The sequence below is a fragment of the Oratosquilla oratoria genome, chromosome 16 (genome assembly GCF_046742065.1).
Source record: "Oratosquilla oratoria isolate Oo_2021 chromosome 16, ASM4674206v1, whole genome shotgun sequence".
NCBI lineage: Eukaryota > Metazoa > Arthropoda > Malacostraca > Stomatopoda > Squillidae > Oratosquilla > Oratosquilla oratoria.
The window spans coordinates 61961327-61980028 of record NC_134792.1 but is presented as its reverse complement, the minus strand read 5'-3'; the positions used below and the strand labels follow the sequence as shown (position 1 = coordinate 61980028).

The 18702-nt window shown below is 42.2% G+C and overlaps 1 protein-coding gene across 1 annotated transcript in view; it reads right to left on the bottom strand.

Annotated features, from left to right (window-relative positions):
* Positions 1 to 9430: 9430 nt before the first annotated feature.
* mus301 (mutagen-sensitive 301) overlaps positions 9431 to 18702 on the bottom strand; it is a 34082-nt gene continuing 24810 nt past the window's right edge. Inside the window, exons 18-20 of the mRNA XM_076199986.1 lie at positions 12722 to 12832; positions 11082 to 11216; positions 9431 to 9612 (exon numbers count right to left, since the gene is read on the bottom strand). Of these exons, the coding sequence (XP_076056101.1) occupies positions 9556 to 9612; positions 11082 to 11216; positions 12722 to 12832 (303 nt within the window). The 3' untranslated portion in view covers positions 9431 to 9555. The remainder of the gene's footprint in view (positions 9613 to 11081; positions 11217 to 12721; positions 12833 to 18702) is intronic.

The window sequence follows — 18702 nt, the reverse complement described above, 5'->3', positions numbered from 1 at the left end:
GTCATAGTAGATTAATTGGATTTAAATTTATGAAGGGTGCAAACAATATAAAGAAAGAATATCTATTACTGTGAGACGAAAGAATATCAAGAAGGCATATAAAGAAAAATGTGTTTGAAAAAGAAAACATTGGTGCTTTAATTTGGTCAATGAATTAGAAGAAATAATTCAGGATGATATACATGAACAAAGATTGATAACTGGAGACACAGTCGAAATGGCATCGGACGACCAGAACGCCTATATTTTACAATTTGGTAAACACACATACACACGCGGTTGGTAGAGTCCCTGACTGTCGCTAAGGTGGTCCGGGTTCGAATCCTGCCCAGGGCTGAAATAATTTCAGTAGCGCTGCGCTTCGAGTCGTTACTCAAACTCTCGTGGGCAGGGAGTTGGGTGTGTGTGTGCGTGTAAGGTCACAGCATTACCCATAGATCGGTCATACGAGCTCTGAGCTCTCTTCCGGGAGGGAATTAGCTGTTGATCACGAGTCCAGCACGTGATCCAAAGACCAAGGTGAATACATGCTTGAGAATAGAAATGACTGGGAATGTTAGTCACCTTGCAAACTTAACTGCAAAATCGTAGGTGAAACATAAAGACGACTGACTAACACATAGTGGCTTTTCACTACATGGACGAAATGGAAAAATGAATAAATAAATAAAATAAAACAAATAAAAATAAGATAAATAAATAAGTAAATTAAATACATAAAAAAAAAAATATCGCAGAATGCCTGACCCACCCAAGATTATATGCAGCAGTGTATGGCTCCCGCTCAGAGCGAAATAATGTAAACAAATTCAATATAACATGGACAGCAGTGACCAAGTTGGTTCTCAGCCAAGAAAATTTGTACAAAGAAAGTTAAAATAAAGATTTCCAAATAGAGGTTAGAAAATTATAAAGCCAAAGCAAATAAATAAATAATTAAAATAGGTACAATAACTGGAGAAAAAGAGACAGGACTCTATGAGTGCATATTACATTAATTTAAACCTAAACACATGCATGCATGCGCAAGCTGTACACTTCCCCCAGTGTGCTCTTCCTCGCTCACCCTCCACAAAAGCAACAACTAGAGTGAACACAGAAAAGGGCATGCAAGATTATCTTGGGACCTGCCTATGACGTCATAACCAGCCTGAATCTCCCAAGGCTGGCTGAGAGGAATTGGGAAGTAATGGGGAAATTTGGGGAAGATCTACTCACTCACTCTCATCACTGACACTTCCTTCCACCCGATACTTCCCTACCATGACATACTACCAGGCAAAACAACAAACTTATGCCCATCAGAGTGCTGAGGACTGTCTACCATAAGAACAGTGCCATACTGCCCATAGTGCATATTAACTCAATTTAGTCTAGTCCTAGAATTAGCTCAAATTGTACATTGTCAGTGTATCACTGTTAACTCAATAGACCTATTATCATTATCATTTAAATAATGAAAGTTTCCAGTCAGTATTCAATATGGATGATGAGTTTGATCGAAGTTTATCCTTCCAACTCATCATCATGAAATGAGATGTTATACACAGCATAACAGTGAAAGTATTTGAATTGGTCAAGAAACTGGACAAAAAAATACCTCAGGGCCTGATGGGGTCTAAAATTATATTCTGAAAGAATGCAGAGAACAATTAGTGGCCAAGATAACATAATAACCTGATAATATGCTTACTGGATGAGAGGAAAGTACCACCAGGATGGAAATCTACAAATATGGTACCAATAGTCAAAGGAGAATGCAAAATTATAAACCAGAGTCCTTGGCAATTTAAGAAGCCAAAAACATGTGAGAAAATTGTATAATACAGATTGATAATATATTTGGAGAAAAGAATTTTAGCTGATGACCAATTTTGATTTAGAAAAGGAAATACCTGTGTAACCAACCTGATAAATTTACACCTGAAAAACAGGTGATTGGAATGTGTATACATAGATTTGGAAAAAGCATCTGACAAAGTGCCACACAATTTTTTTTATATGGAATTGATAAGTGTATGTCTCAATGGAAATACGCGAGATAACTTTTTAAGTGATAGGTGTATGAGAACAGTAGTGTTGGACTGGAAAGGAGTGACTAGTGGGGTACCACAAGGCTCAGTCCTAGCACCAGTAGTATTCTTAATATAAATGACGTGAATGGAACAGGCAGTTATACAAACCCATCTGAAGATGATACCAAAATAATGAAGTGAAAGACGAACATTGTAAACTGCCAAAGACCCGTCTGGGGTATTGGCTGCATGTTATTGTGGCATACAGTTGATACTTTAGGGTCTATATGGGGCGCCCCTACGGACCAGAGCCACACATCATTTTGTGTGTGATAGAGGAAACTCTGTACATAGAGAAATGATGACACTTTTATACTACGACTGTCCCTCCGTTATGCTGTCCCCCAATCCCTTGTTACTGACCTGTACCATTTCTCTGAATATTCATTTCCTTTTTTCGCCTACCTACACTGTGGTGGGGGCAAAAGAATACTGCCACCAAGTATTTCCACTTGAGTCGTAAAAGGCGACAAAAAAGGGACGGGGGATGGGATTAGGAGTCCTATTACCTGTAGCCCCAAAAGGGGACATTCCTAAAAACGAAAGTAAAGGCATAAGAGGGTCTGGGAGCTTTCCAACCAGTACCCTAAGGTTTGGGTCTTTTAACGTGTGTGGATGTGGTACAGATGAGAGTAAAAGGGAAGAGATAGGCAGTATGTTTGTGAGAAGAAAGATGGATGTACTGGCTTTGAGTGAAACTAAAATGAAAGGAAAGGGCAACAGTGAGTTTGGGAGTGTAGTTGGGAGGTATTCAGGAGTGAAGAGGGGACGAGGGAGAAAAGGGGTGGCTATACTAGTAAGTAAAGAGATAAGTAAGCGGGTAGTGGAAGGTGTCATCAAAGTTGATGTGGATGAAGGTGAAGCTGGGAAGGGAGATGTGGGTTTTTGTAAATGTGTATGGGCCTGGTAGTGAGAAGAGCGTAGAGGAAAGGGAGGCTTTTTGGGTAGATATGAGTGCATAGAGGGATTAAGGAGAAATGTCAATGTAGTTGTATTGGGAGACCTAAATGCTAGGGTAGGAAATGAACCAATTGATGGAATGATTGGGAAGTATGGAGTTCCAGGTAGAAATCTTAGTGGAGAATTGATGGTAGAGATGTCTCTTGAAAGAGAGTTGATGATAGCAAATACAGTGTTTCGGAAGAAAGTCAAGCATAAGTACACATGGGAGAGGGTGGTGGATGGAAGGGTGGCAGATAGAGCATTAATGGACTATATAGTGGTGACCAGGAGTATGGTAAGAAGAGTTAAGGATGTACATGTTCTAAGGGGAGAGAGTGGGGGAATATCAGATCATTTCCTGGTGGAAGGTAAATTGAGAGTGGAGAATAGGTGGAGAAAGAGGAAAAGGGCAGAAGGTAGGGAAGTACTTAGAGTGAACTGCTTAAACGAGGAAAAAAAGGAAAATGAGTATAAAAAGAAGTTGAGAGAGGAGTGGGAGAGAGTAAAGGATAGAGTAGAACAAGGAGTGGAGGAGGAATGGGGATGGTTCAAGGAGGGAGTCATAATGTGTGCAAAGATGGTGTGTGGAACAAGGAGGGCGGGAGGAAATAGACGGAAGGGTAGTGAGTGGTGGGATGAGGAAGCAAAGAAGGGTGTAGAAGAGAAGAAACAGGCATTCATAGATTGGCTACAAATTAGGACGAGGGAATTGTATGAGAGGTGCAAAGTAAAAAGAAAGAAAATTAAGCATAAGATAAAGGAAGCGAAGAGGAGAGCAGATGTGAAATGGGGAAAGAGTATGACAGAAAATTTTGAAAGTAATAAAAAGATGATTTGGAAGGAAATTAAAAGAGGAAGAGGAGGCGAATCAAGTAAAGAAGAAAAGGTAAAACGTGCAGATGGAGAGATGATAATGGAAGAGAAGGCAGTGAGAGGAATGTGGGCAGAGTATTTTAGGGAGTTGCTAAATGTGAAGGAGGATAGGGAGGGAAAGGTAGTTGCAGTGGGAAGCGCTAAGAAAATGACCGTGATGAGTGAGGAAAATGGAGGAGAAATAGAGAAAGATGAAGTGAAAGCAGCTGTTAAGATGATGAGAGCAGGTAAGGCACCTGGGTTGGATGGATGCCATGCAGAATGTCTGAAGAAAGGAGGTACAGTTATGGTGGACTGGCTGGTGAGATTATATAATGTTTGTTTAAGAGAGGGTAGAGTGCCGGAGGACTGGAGGAGTGCCTGTATAGTTCCGCTTTACAAAGGAAAGGGGGACAAGTGTGAGTGTAGTAGTTACAGAGGGATCAGCTAGTGGAGTATAGTTGGGAAGGCTTATGGGAGGGTCTTAACTGAGAGGATTAGGAGAGGAACAGGAGTAATTGGTGAGGAACAGTGTGGTTTTAGGACAGGTAGATCAGATTTTTGTGGTAAGACAGATATATGAGAAAGCTATAGGAAAAGGTAAGGATGTTTTTTGGGCTTTTATGGATCTGGAAAAGGCTTACGACAGGGTAGACAGGAAGGCACTGGGAGGTACTGCAGATATATGGGATGGGAGGAAGGCTGTTAAGAACAGTCAAGATTATTTATGAGAGTAGTAGAGCTTGTGTTAGGATTAGAAATAGAGAGAGTGAATGGTTTGAGGTAAAGGTGGGACTTCGTCAGGGGTGTGTTATGTCGCCCTGGCTGTTCAATCTTTACATGGATGGGGTGGTGCGAGAGGTGAATGCAAGGGTAGTGGGTCAGGGGTTGGAGATGATTAAAGAAAATGGAGAAAAGTGGGAGGTGAGCCAACTGTTGTTTGCTGACGATACTGCGCTTGTAGCAGGATCAGAGGAGGGATTGAGGAAGTTTGTGGCAGAGTTTGAGAAGGTGTGCGCAAGAAGGAAGCTGAAGATAAATGTGGGCAAAAGTAAGGTGATGAGATGTGCGAGGGGAGAAAGTGACAGTAGGCTGGAAGTGAGCAAGGGTGAGAAACTGGAGGAAGTGGATATTTTCAGATACTTGGGTGCGAATGTGGCAGGAAAGGGAGGAGTGGGGGTGGAGGTAGAATGTAGATTGAGAGAAGCGAGTAAATGCCTTGGTGGATTAAAAAGTGTAATGAGAAATTGACATCTGCAAATGGATGCTAAGAGGAGGTTATATGAAGGAGTGGTTCTGCCAACAGCAATGTACGGGACAGAAACATGGAAGATGAGAGAGGAAGAGATAAGGAGTTTGAATTTGTTTGAGATGAAATGTCTGAGAAATATGGTAGGTATTACTAGGATAGATAGAGTGAGAAATGAGGAGGTGAGGAGGAGAACAGGGATGGAAAGGGAGCTGGGAGATAGGGTTGATGAAAGAGCATTGGGATGGTTTGGACACATGGAAAGAATAAGTGAAGAAAGATTAGTAAAAGAAGTGTGGAAGGCGGAGGTGGAAGGAGTGAATATGAGGGGGCGTCCTAGGATGAGATGGATGGATGGGGTGTAGAGGAAGGATGGGAGAGGACAGAAGATAGGGGTGAATGGAGAAGGGTTGTGTATAGATGAGGCTGTGATGCATGAGGGGGAGTGGGTGGGGGATTGGGGGTGAGGAAGTATGTATGAGTAAAAATTTGATGCAGCCCGAAGGGATATCTCCCCGTCTTCTCCTTTTCTGCATGAGGGGATGGAGAGGGGGGTCTCCGAATTTATGAAGCGGCCTTGCTGTGAATGTGCTGTGTCTGGCGACACTGCTTCTGACCCAGGGCAGTGGACAGGATGCAGGGATGTCCCGTCATCCAGGAGGTGCCGAGATGGGAGGGAGGGAGGAGGGTGGAGGGGAGTGGAATATATGGGAAATTAAATGGGTGGCAGTGATTTCTATACCTTTTTCTTTTTGGCTACCCCCCATGTAAAGGGGAAAAAGCCTTTGGTATATGTATATGTATGTAGTCAGGAGTGGAAAATGAATTTCAACACAGAGAAATGTAGTCTGGAATCTAGCTAATAAGAAATATATAGTGGGTATTGATATGATAACAAATACAGAAGAGGAAAAATATTCAGGGATTTTAATCAGGAACAATATATCACCTGAAAGTCACATAAAGAAAACAATAGAAAACTTATAATTCACTGGAAAAATAAGAGTAGCATTTCACTATGAGACACACATTGTTTTGGGAGACACAGCTGGCTATGAGGTATGTAATGGCCCTAATGGTTCTGGAACCAGGAACTTTAACATTTCTCTCCTTCTGAACTTTGCAAAGTCCAGAAGGATGATGATTGGTGGTTCCTGGTTCCAGAGACAAGAGCCATACCAATGGACATGGTATAGTAATGCTGGAAGAATGGCCATGGTGATTCATCACATACTTGCTAGTACTTGTTGGAAGATCCTACAAAACTGCTGGGTTTATCAGTGCTGACTTTTGAGACTCATCACAGAATTGTGGTTGTAACACTCAGACTGCATATCAAATCCAAAGAATTCTAGGATGTAACCAATCTAAATTTCATCTAGAGAAGCTCTGGGATGATGCGTGTGCCCAGGAGTATGTGATAGTAATCTCTAATCAGTTACTTGGCACTCTTGAGGACCCTGTAGAGCTGTGGGATACCTTTGAACATGAAACTCTAGCTGCCAAGGAGTGCATTAGACAGCACCTAAGGTCGTGGAGTGGGGTAGCATTGCAGGAAACACTGGAGTGTATAGGGTTGGGCTGTGCTGATGGAATGGCTGGGGACCTGGACCAATACAGGACTCAGAAACGATGAACTAGATCTCTCATGAAGATGAATAAGCAGTTATGTCATGGGAACCACCGAGGATATAGAGGACAATTTTGATACAAATGACCTCAGGCCTGATTACTGAACCCTGAAAAAAACTCTGCTCTAAATCTGTGACACAGAGAGGTATAGTCCAAACAGGTAATGGCCAGCGAGTGTCAGGCATGGAGGGGTGTAGCCCTTTTGTAAAGTACTTGGCACAGTTGTTCATGGGTGACCCTCCAAGCATACAGTTCCCCTTGATGGTGTTTGAGTGGCAGTTGCAGATCCACTGATAGAAGAATCTCCACCCTCTATGACATAGGTCAAATAGGCTGTTAATAAGTTGAAGGGTGGAAAGGCATCTAGCATCTGCAACATCTGTATAGTTAATGAAAGCCAGAGGTGAAGCTATGATATGAGGGTTGCATGTGGTACTGTCTGGTTAACCAGTACAAATTCCCTCTGACTGGTAAAAGGATCCAGTTATCCCTATCTGGAAGGGGAAAGGAGACCATTAGGACAGCAACAACTACTGCCTTATCACATTGCTCAGTGTAATAGGTAAGTTGCTTGCCCATTTGTTGCTGACATGTGATCATTCACATCTGCTAGTTTCAGAGGCCTGAGCAGTCTCACTTCACATTAGATAAGTCAACAACTGATCAGATCATAGCACTTTGCTTTCTTGTGCTGCATTGATGCAAGTTTCAATAGGGGTTTCTATTAGCAACACTATGGCCATTAACGTGGTCTTTGCTAATGTACTGTCCTTCTTGCAGTCATTGAGTCACTGCATAGGGAGGCATGACCACTTAAACTCCAGGTTTCCTGGACCCAGACCATGATCAAAGCATTTAGGGGCTTACTGGATGACACATTTCAGTCTATCCATGCATACAGTGAGGGTACTGAGGCCTTGGAAAGCTTTGGATACTTTGGTGGTGTGGTGCATGACAATGGTGGGTCATGTCATGAAGTACTACAAAGGATTGGCATTGCTGTGGTGTTACGGACACATTCAACCAAAGTATGTAGCATTGTCAATATGCAGGACTAAGATCTGAATCTTCCTTGTCCTACTGTACAGCTGTGTGACATGGAGACTGAATGCCTTTGGAGACTCATGGGGTATCACTGGAATGACTTTATATGAAACCAGACTGTACTGTGACACTTGGTCCAGGCCTGTTATCAGCACAACTCGTGAACATCAACTCCAGCTATATGGGCATGTAGTTTGTTTCCCTGAAGTTGATCCCACTCACAGGGTTCTCCCGTGGAGATGACCCATACTGGAGATGAAGGGGACATCCACAGAATTCATAGCAGGGACAAGTTGATGAAACCTGCTTAGAGTTGTTTGGAGTGGGAAGGGTCACTGCATGGTGTTGTTTGGGTTGACTGGAGGGGCAGGTGACAGCACATTTTTAATCAATTGTAGTATACAGGAAAAGGAGCAACACTTGCTGGGTCCCATCTCCTATTCTCATTATTTATCCTACCTAGCCTCAATATGTAGTTCTAACTTAATCTATATCTTTGATTTCCAATTATCATATTTAGATTTGAACTTGTGTATTGTCTGAGCTTGGCCTATATCTCCTATGCTATTCCAGGTATTTATATATTTATATGGAAAATGTATTTCTTCACATCCTTTAGAGTTGTGGTATTTCTTAATTTGCATCCATGATCTCCTAAAACCCTCCCATCTTTAATCAGATCTCTTGTCAATGCAATCTAACCACATTTGGAGACCTGAATACTGTAATCCTATCACCTTTCCCTTTGATCTTTCAAAGTTGGCAGACTTGGTGGTTTTAGTCTTTTCTTGTATAGTTTATCTGCCAGGCTGGCAGTGAAGCAAAGCACTTCCCGACATATAGTGATATATATATATATACACACATGCACAGTATGCATGAGATTTGTTTTATCTTTAAGGCAAAGAAACCAGTACCACCCCTATTTTTGGTTTTGATGATGGATGAACTCATGTTGACTGTGGTAATGACCATTATGTGAAATTTACATCACTGATTAATTAGTGGATTATTCACTACAGCCATATAGTGGTTGTATATTTATTCACTACAACAGTTGAGGGTTCTTGTGAAAAGATGAGGTGAAAGAAGTTATTACAATAATGAGAGCAGGTAATGCACCTGGGTTAGATGGGTGTCATGCGGAATGATGGTGGACTGGGTGGTGAGGATGTTTATCTAAGAGGGTAGAGTGCCAGAGGACTGCCTGTATAGCTCACTTTACAATGTAAAAGGGGACAAGTGAATGTAGTAGTTTCAGAGGGATCAATTTCCTGAGTGTAGTTAGGATGGATTAAGAGAGGAACTGAAGGAGTAATTGGTAATAATGTGAGTTTAGGAAAGGTAGGGAGTTGCATGGATCAGTTTTTTGTGGTAAGGCAGATGTGAGAAAGCTTTAAGAAATTATAAGGATGTTTTTGGGCATTTATGGATTTGGAAAAGGCACTGTAGGCGGTATTGCAGATATATGGGATAGGAGGAAAACTGTTAAGAGTGGATTTATACCTCTGACTTTGGCTACCTCCCTTGTAAAGGGAAAAAGGCTCTTGGTATATATACATATATTCACACAGCCATGTCAAACATGGACATTCCCTTGTTTTTGTCTACATCAAGTACAGAAACATACAAGATAATTATTTATATCTTTTATTTAAAGTTTTTATAAAAACATAAATACAAAAGAATATATTAAATTGAACATAGGATACTTGGCTGATGACTAAAGATAATTTATGTACATTCAATATAGAATTCCTCTCAGGTCTGTGGTCCAATGGAAATATTATCCAGGCTGTCTCTCCCCTGTAAAAGAACCTGAAAAAGAAAAAGTTAATGTGAAAAGTTGTTTTAGTGCAACATATTTTCAATATAAAATTAGTAAGCACAGTTAGCACCATCAGAATTGGCATGTGTCATTTTGTATCAGTCACTTTATATTCATGCACTAAACAAGAAGACTTTATATTGGGGGCTCTCTAACTTTTGGTACTTGGTGTATCCTTTATTATTCAAGTAAGACCTGAGGCAACAACTGGGAACAGAGGAAGAGGTTTTGGAGGATGGATGGAGAGCAGTTAGCCCAGATATTTTGAAGGGTGGCAACAAGTTCTGGCACACTTGGTGTGTCATGCTTCCTCAACTGGGCTTTTATCAAAGCCTAAAAAATTTCTATTGGAGACTGTTGCCTGGCCAATCCTTTATATATTCAATTCCCACAAAATCCAGCCAACCAGCTGGCAATTTTGCTCTGTGAGCAGGTGGCCCGTCCTGCTGGTACACTTCACTTTGACAGATGTCAAAACAGTCCTCAAGAGGGTATACCAAAAGTTCTAGGTACCTCTCCTTGTTGACTGTAACATTCCTTGGTAGGACCACTAGCTTCCCAACACTATGGTACCCAAAAGCACCCCAGACCATGACCGAGTCAGGGTATTTGACATTCCGCTCACTGTACCAGGGGAAGGGGGTATCTTGACCACTGCATATCCTTATTTTCTCTCCTTGGTTGCTAGTGATGGTAAAGGCAGTCTTATCAGGCCATAACACTTTCTTCCACTTGTCCAGATCCCAGGCAAGGTATTTCAGGCAAAAATTAATTCAATTCTTCTTTTATCTGGCTGTAATAATCTGTTTTCTTTGAGGTGTGTGGTACTTATACCGAAGGTAATCATAGAGGCAATGCTGTACGGTTCTCAGAGACACATTGGCCAGCAATTGTGGGTTCTTGTGTTTTAATTCTTTATCAGAACTGTGAGGTTCCTTCTTACCTTGGCACTGCAGGACCTTCAAGGTCTTGGGTGTAGTCTTATGAATTCCTCCTGGCCTTTTTCTTGGGAGTGTTGGTTGGAGGCGCCAGCATCACAGCAATGCTTGGTCCACCTCTGCACAAAATGCAGTGGGATACCAGTGATGTTTGAAATTTTTGTTAGACTTTCCTTCCTTTACCAAGGCAGCAATACTTGTAAGCTCATGCTTCTTACATCCTTTCCGAAGCCCATAGCTCAATTATGAACACAACAGTGCAAAGGGGCAAGGGAGAAAAAAAACACGTGATTTGTAGAAGAGCAAAACTCATCAGTCCACCACAAAGGCCAATGATAACTAACCTACTCAAGGCTGCGTAACATCATCGGCCTTGCTAGTCTGTACCCACCTCTTGTGTGCCATTTGCCCAGGCATATTTGAGCCACTGTTTAAGGGGGTGGTCTCTTTCTTGCCATCAGAACTAGGACATCATGCTTTGCACCAGTTCTGATGGTGCTGACTGTATATCCCAAACTTACCTTTGCTGAACAGATAATTTGTTCTGCCTCTTTGACTGTGAGATTGTCAATCTGTTTAGCCAATTCCTCAGGATCTGCACCAGCAACATCTGCTATGCTTGTGTAACCACAGGAATACATCTGGCGAGCACAACCCTGAAGAAATGATTCAAATAATATAAAATGTGCAAAACAGCAGTTCGGAAAATACAAACTCATATTCTCAATAATTTTTATCCATTCTCTTAGGTACTATGACACACAAGTTACCACACTGCTCAGGTCAGCATGACAAAGCAGTTTCACTGTAATGCCCAACAGATGCAGCTGGTTTACTCCCGATGACATCTCTCCTCCCATCCATCCACTTGAAAAAGATTATGGAACAGAAAATAACGTCCTTTTGGACTGTCATTTCTTAACCAATTAACAGCTCTCCATTAACTCCTATGCTATGAACTCATTCTTTCTTGCTCAACAGCAATTTCTCTTGTTCCATTGCCCCTTTCACCCCATTGGTCTTCCTCTCAAGGACAATCCATCCACTTATGCTTTATGCACTTGTTTTGCTAGTCATTCATTCTTTCCATATGCTCACACCATCTTGGTGCACTTTAATTTACTCTATCAGGAAGCTCCTTCCACTCTGACCTACCTTATTTTTCTCATTATATCCTTACATACATACATATACCAAAGGTGCAGCGATGACCTGTCATCCAGGAGGTGCTAAGATAAGAGGGAGGGTGGAGGGGTGTGGTGTGTATTCAGGGATGGAATGGGTGGGAATGATTTTATGCCTTTTCCTTTTTGGCTACCTCCCTTGTAAGGGGGAAATAGCCTTGGTATATGTATGTTTTTCCCCCTACACGGGGGGTAGCCAAAAAGAAAAAGGCACAGAAACCACTCCCACCCATTCCATTTCCTATATATTCCACTCCCCTCCACCCTCCTTATCTTGGCACATCCTGGATGACGGGTCATCCCTGCATCCCGCCCAAGAGCTGTTGCCAGTTTCTTGGATGGCACGGGTCTTCTGCAAGTGAGACCAGGGGCAACAGACTGATTGATTGACTGACACCTACCACACTTCTCAAACATGCTTAGTCTTTTTATTTTTGCTGCCTTCAAATTCCAAGTTTGCTACATAGAGTACTATGGGCACAATCACTCCCTCACACTATCTCTCTCCATTTATCCCCAGATACTCATTTCTCATAGCACAACACTTTTCGACCCCTCTTCCTAGACATTTACTTGCTTCCCTTTTTCAATAATTCACATCCACTCTTCCATTCCCTTCATGTGACCCCATATACTTAAAGCTCTCCACTTTCACTAGGTTCTCACCCTTTACATACACTTTACACCAACTACTACCATCATCCCTCACACATTTCATCACCTTACTTTTGCTCACGTTTACTATCAGTTTCCTCTTCTCATACATCCTCCTAAACTCTGCCATGAACTCCTTCAGTCAATCCTCCCATTCAGATGTAAGTGCGGTGTCACCTGCAAACAACTGGCTCATCTACTTCCCTCTACTCTTATCAACTCTCACCACTTCATCAATATACATGCTGAATAATCATAGTGACATGGCACAACTCTATGCACATGTACACATACAATCTATCATTCTTAAGCCGTAAACAAACCTTTTTCACTGCTGATAAGTCCACAAGTGCTGCTATCTCTGTAGCACATATGGATAACTGTCTAGCAAATGTAGGCAAGACATCACAGAAGGCACTCAGCTCATCCAGTTCCTGGAAATATTCAAGTTCAATTAAATGAACAATCATTGACTTCATAACAAGTACTTCTAAAAGATGTCATCATTATATACATACATATACCGAGGCTTTTTCCCCCTTACAAGGGAGGTAGCCAAAAAGGGAAAGGCATAAAACCATTTCCACCCATTCCATCCCTGAATACACGCCACACCCCTCCACCCTCCCTCTTATCTGAGCACCTCCTGGATGACGTGTCATCCCTGCACCTTGTCCACTGCCCTGTGTCAGAAGCAGTGTCGCAAGACACAGCACATCCACAGCAAGGCCGCTTCATTAAATCGGCGACCCCCCATTGCATAAAAGGAGAGGACGAGGAGAAAATCCCTTCGGGCTGCGTCAAGTTTTGCTCACACATACTACCTCACCCCCCATTCCCCCGCCCATTCCACCTCATGCAATCACAACATCATCCATATACAACCATTCTCCATTCACCCCTGTCTTCTGTCCTCTCCCGTCCTTCCTCAACAGACATTCCCCTCTTCCCCAAAGATATTACTTCCCAGCAATCCAAAAGACAAGGAAAGGATGAAGTATACATTTAATTTCAAATAACAATCATTTAATGCAGATGACTTGCTTTTTATGAGTCTTTTATGCAGTGTTTTGCCATGTGCTTCTCTGACAGTTAAGTATGAAATCCTATCACTTGCCTCTCTCACTGTATTTGTAGTAGTTTCATCACCATTGCTCAAATATAAAGGTTGATTACCTAAATTATCACTTCAAAAATTTCCACATGTCCTATCCACCTCCAACTAACGATTCCAATTAATTGACCGCAAACCAATTTGTTTTTCCAGTGGAGTCTCAAGTCTTGTGATCTCTTCTTCAATACATCTTCTTGTACCATTTGAGTATGATTAAAAAGATAGTCAACCACATACTCACATTTATCTTTGGTCCATCTAAATTTGTGACAATTATACCAACTTCAATAACAGTGGCACAAGACTGTCCACAAGGATAGAAATGTTGGTAAACTCCTTAACAACAACAAAGATGATGCCACTATTGAAAAACACAGATGTTTTACCAATTTGGCACAAATGTGGGCTCTGTTGAATAATCAAGTATCTTAAGTGTAAGAGGCCGGTAGTTGTACGAATGGAAATGAGCTTGGGAAACACTAGGGCATTAGAATGCTGACTCAACAATTCAGACTCGACGCCTGCTTGCCTGCTGTTTGATAACATCCAAGGCGTCGTTCTGTCTATGTAAACACACCGACGGTGGTGACTGTTTTATAATCGATGATGTAATCAAAACTCTGTAAGCGCAGGTTAGCTTCGTTTGACTAATGCTGAGGTAAACGATATTGCTAGTGGCATTGCAATGGCTTTCCGGATTGGAGCAAGGTGGAGAAGGAGAAAAAAACTATTGGTGCATGAATTCAAAGTCACGCCCATAAGGAGTGACATTTATTTGAGAAGTCAGAGGAGATTGGATTAGAAAAATTAGTGACGTCAGACGAAGGTAGCTTAGCGTAGGATACGGGGATCTCGAGAGACGATGTGGGGAGACGAGAGAGAGAGATCCTGAGTGTAACAAGACTGTGAAATTACAGTGAAAGAAGAAAAGTGCAATTTCTTTACCCCAGGACTGATTTGAAGTACATGACAAGAACTAGGCAAGGGGCCTAATGCACTTGGAAACTAGTGAGACTAAAGGAAACTAGGCATGGGGCCTACTGCTTAAAAAGTACTGGAAAACTACTGGATACTTATAAGAAAAGACGTGAGGGGAAATTAAGTGACTACTAATAGAATAGAGGGAGAGGTCTGACAGTGGTGACAGTGACAAGGGGAGGTGAAATAAGACAATATTTAAACTAGTGCTAATATATCCCGAATGTATTTTATAACTACAGGTTTCTATAGTTTTTTCTGTACCTAGTTAGGTGGAACATGAAATGAAGCTTCTTCATTATATGATGATATTGTACAGCAGCGACAGTCATGTGGCATGGAGTGTGCATGGTTGCACATGACCTGACGCTTCTCTGCCAGTGTGACCCTGCTTGACCCGACCTAACCTGACCCAGAGCAATTATGTAATTACGCACCACGGGTAACTTACCCATGCGGTATATACCTGTATAGTGGTTCCCGCCGCATGTAAAACCAGTTCACTTGTACTTTACAATAAAGGAAGACAAACTCACCCAAAACCACTTTCTCTTCACCAATAGTAGCATCGCTACAATACAAAAGCTTCAAATGTGTTGTAATTTTGTAACCTACCTATCTATATATCAAGGGCTTCTTCACCCTTATGACGGAGGTTGCAAGTCATAGACACACATCCATTCCTCTCCCAACCACCACCCTTGTTTTCCTTTCATTTTAGCTCCTTGTGGATGCCTGGGACAGAGGCAATGCAGCAAGATAGCACATCCACAGCAAGGCTGCTTCACTTAGATGGTGACCCCCCTCTCCATCCTCTCATGCAGAAATTAGAGGAGACGGGGAGAAATCCCTTCGGGCTGGGTCAAAATATTATCCACACACAACCATTCCACACCTCCCTGATCCCTCTCCCTTCCTTCCTTGACAACCATAGAAAAAAGGGGAGATGGGGAGAAAATCCCTACGGGCTGCATCAAAATATCCATACACAACTGTTCTCTACTCACCCCTATCCCTGCCTTCTCCCTTCCTTGATCAACATACATCCACCTCTTGCTCCAAGGCCCTATCACCCCCATCCATTCATCTCGTCCTCAGTTGTCCCCTAAAGTTCACTCTGTCCACCTCTGCCTTTCAAACATATTTTGCTAATCTTTCTTCATTTATTTTTTCCATGTGTCCAAACCACCCCAATATTCTTACATTACCACTATCTGCCAGCTCTCTTTCCCCTCCTCATTTCTCACTGTATTCAAACTTGTAACCCTACCATGCTTCTCAGATACTTCATCTTAAACATATTTAAACTTCTCCTTTCTACTTCTTAAATTCCAAGTCTCTGCCCCATACAGTGTTGCAGGCACAATCACTCCTTCATGCTCTTTGCATCCATTCCCAGATGCAATTTTCTTGTGACACTTTTCAATTCCGTAAGACATTTACTTGCTTCTTTTAATCTACAATTTACCTCCATCCCAACTCTTCCTTTCCTGCAACATGTGACACCAAATACTTTAAGACTTACTCCCAAATCACTGCCATTTTCTCCCCTTGTACATCTCATTACCTTACTTTCACACATTTACCTTCAACTTTCTATCACATACCTTCCTAAACTCCATCACTAACTGCCTTAATCTCCCCTCCTCTGACCCTGCCACAACTGCATTAACATCCACAAAAAACAACTAGCTCATCTCCCACTTCACTTTTCTCTATATCTTTAACCATCTCCAATCCCCATGTAATAAACAAACAAAATCGATATTTGGGGGACATTATGCTGTGCCCATATTACTCAAGCTTTGCCTCACATTATATCTGTAATGGACAACTGACTGCAAAAGTTTTATGCTGCCAATATTGGGGCTTCAGTGAGACCTCAATAAGTCACACAATGTTTCATGACTGTGGATTTATCTCCAGTAAAAAAGAGAACAATAAATAGAACTTCTGCTATCCCTCCTCAGATTCCTCTATGGTTACTCCTCTTTAGTGTGTTGTTGTCATTAAATATGGAGTATTTGGTATCATCAGTAACAAAATACATCTCTCCCATTGAGTTTTGACACAATCCTACAAATTGCATGGATTCTGATAAAATTACAATTTAAACATCTTTGAATTTCTCCTTCAATTTTACCAGGTTTACAAAAATCACAGTATTTTCTGTATTCTCAACCTATCTATACACAAAGATTTTTTCCCCTTTACAAGGGAGGTAGCAAAGTCAAAATGCACATACCCACTAACATTCCACCACCCTTCCTCCCTCTCATCTTTGCTCCTCAGGGGATGAAGGGTCATCCCTGTATCCTACTCACTGCCCTAAGTCAAAAACAAAGTACAGTAACAAGACACAGTACATCCGCAACAAGGCCACTTCATTTAATCAAAGACCCCTTCTCTGTCCCCTCATGCAGAAAAAGAGATGGGAAGAAATTCCTTCATGCTGTCAAAATATCATTTACGGCTGGATAACCGCATTGTGAACAGCTGCCCAGGATGTAACACTTCACCCCATACCATACAATACATAATGGAAGACTGCATTATACACAATCATGCACACAAACAACACAACATACACTCTATAAAGGATTTGTGGGAAAACCCAGTTTCGGCTGTGGCATTCCTTGGGGAGAAGGGACTGCTCGGACAGACAGTCTAGGGAACGACAACAACAACAAGAACTCCCTATCCACCCCTCCCTTCCTTGCATCACATTATCACTTATACACCGCCTTCTTCCTTCCTAGCTCAACACCCTTTTCACCACATCCACCCATCTTGTTCTGTCATCCCCTCAAGATTACTCCATCCACCTCTGTCTTCCACAACTCTTTTACTAATCTTTCTTCACCCATTCTTTCCGTGTGTCCAAACCATCCCAATAATCTTTCATCAGCCCTATCTGCCATCTCCTTTTCCATTCCCAGTCTCCTCCTCACCTCCTCATTCTATCCAACCTTGTATCCCCTACCACACTTCTCAGAAATTTCATCTCAAACACATTTAAACTCCTCTCTGCCTCTCTTAAATTCCAAGTCTCTGCCTCATACAGTGCTGTCAGCACAATCACCCCTTCATATAATCCATTCTGTTCTGGGTTCCATAGTTCTGGCTGGTTTCCTGCTATGGATTTGACAGTAGAAAGAGGGCAATAGATTGATGGAGTGAATGCAACATGAAATGAAATCAAAAGAATGAAGCATGGAAACTTGAAAGAAATTATAAACAGTAAGTTAAGACTTCTTACATACATACATACATATACCAAGGCTTTTTCCCCCTTACAAGGGAGGTAGCCAAAAAGGAAAAGGCATAAAATCATTTCCACCCATTCCATCCCTGAATACACTCCACACCCCTCCACCCTCCCTCTTATCTTAGCACCTCCTGGATGACGGGTCATCCCTGCACCTTGTCCACTGCCCTGGGTCAGAAGCAGTGTCGCAAGACACAGCACATTCACAGCAAGGCCACTTCATTAAATCACCGACCCCCCCTCTCCGTCCCCCGATGCATAAAAGGAGAAGACGGGGAGAAATCCCTTCAGGCTGCGTCAAATTTTGTTCACACATACTACCTCACCCCCCATCCCCCTCCCCATTCCACCTCATGCATCACAACATCATCCATATACAACCATTCTCCATTCACCCCTGTCTTCTGTCCTCTCCCGTCCTTCCTCAACAGACATTCCCCTCTTCCCCAAAGCCCCCTTCACCCCATCCATCCACCTCATCCTAGGACGTCCCCTCATGTTCACTACCTACACATCTGCCTTCCATACCTCTTTTATTAGTCTTTCTTCACTCATTCTTTCCATGTGTCCAAACCATCCTAATACTCTTTCATCAACCCTATCTCCCAACTCCCTTTCCATGTTGGGAAAAAGGATTGTGGTACTCCCCAAGGTAGGCGTAGCTCCTCTTGGGGATCGGTGCCACCTGCGTAGAGCTGATGGCCAGGGGTGGTTGCTGCCGTTTGGCCCCCAACAGATATTTTACTGCAATAGGTCACGCAGAAAGTCATAATTGGCCAGAAACAAACTGTTGTTAAAGGAATGTATTCACAACAACTTCTCAATGCTTGAACACAATTTATTCCATATTAACCTTTGCTCTAGGTACCCGCTTAGACATCCAGCTGAGACTTGAACGGGATGCTCTGATAAGTACCATGCCTAACCTTAAAGATAACGAGTAC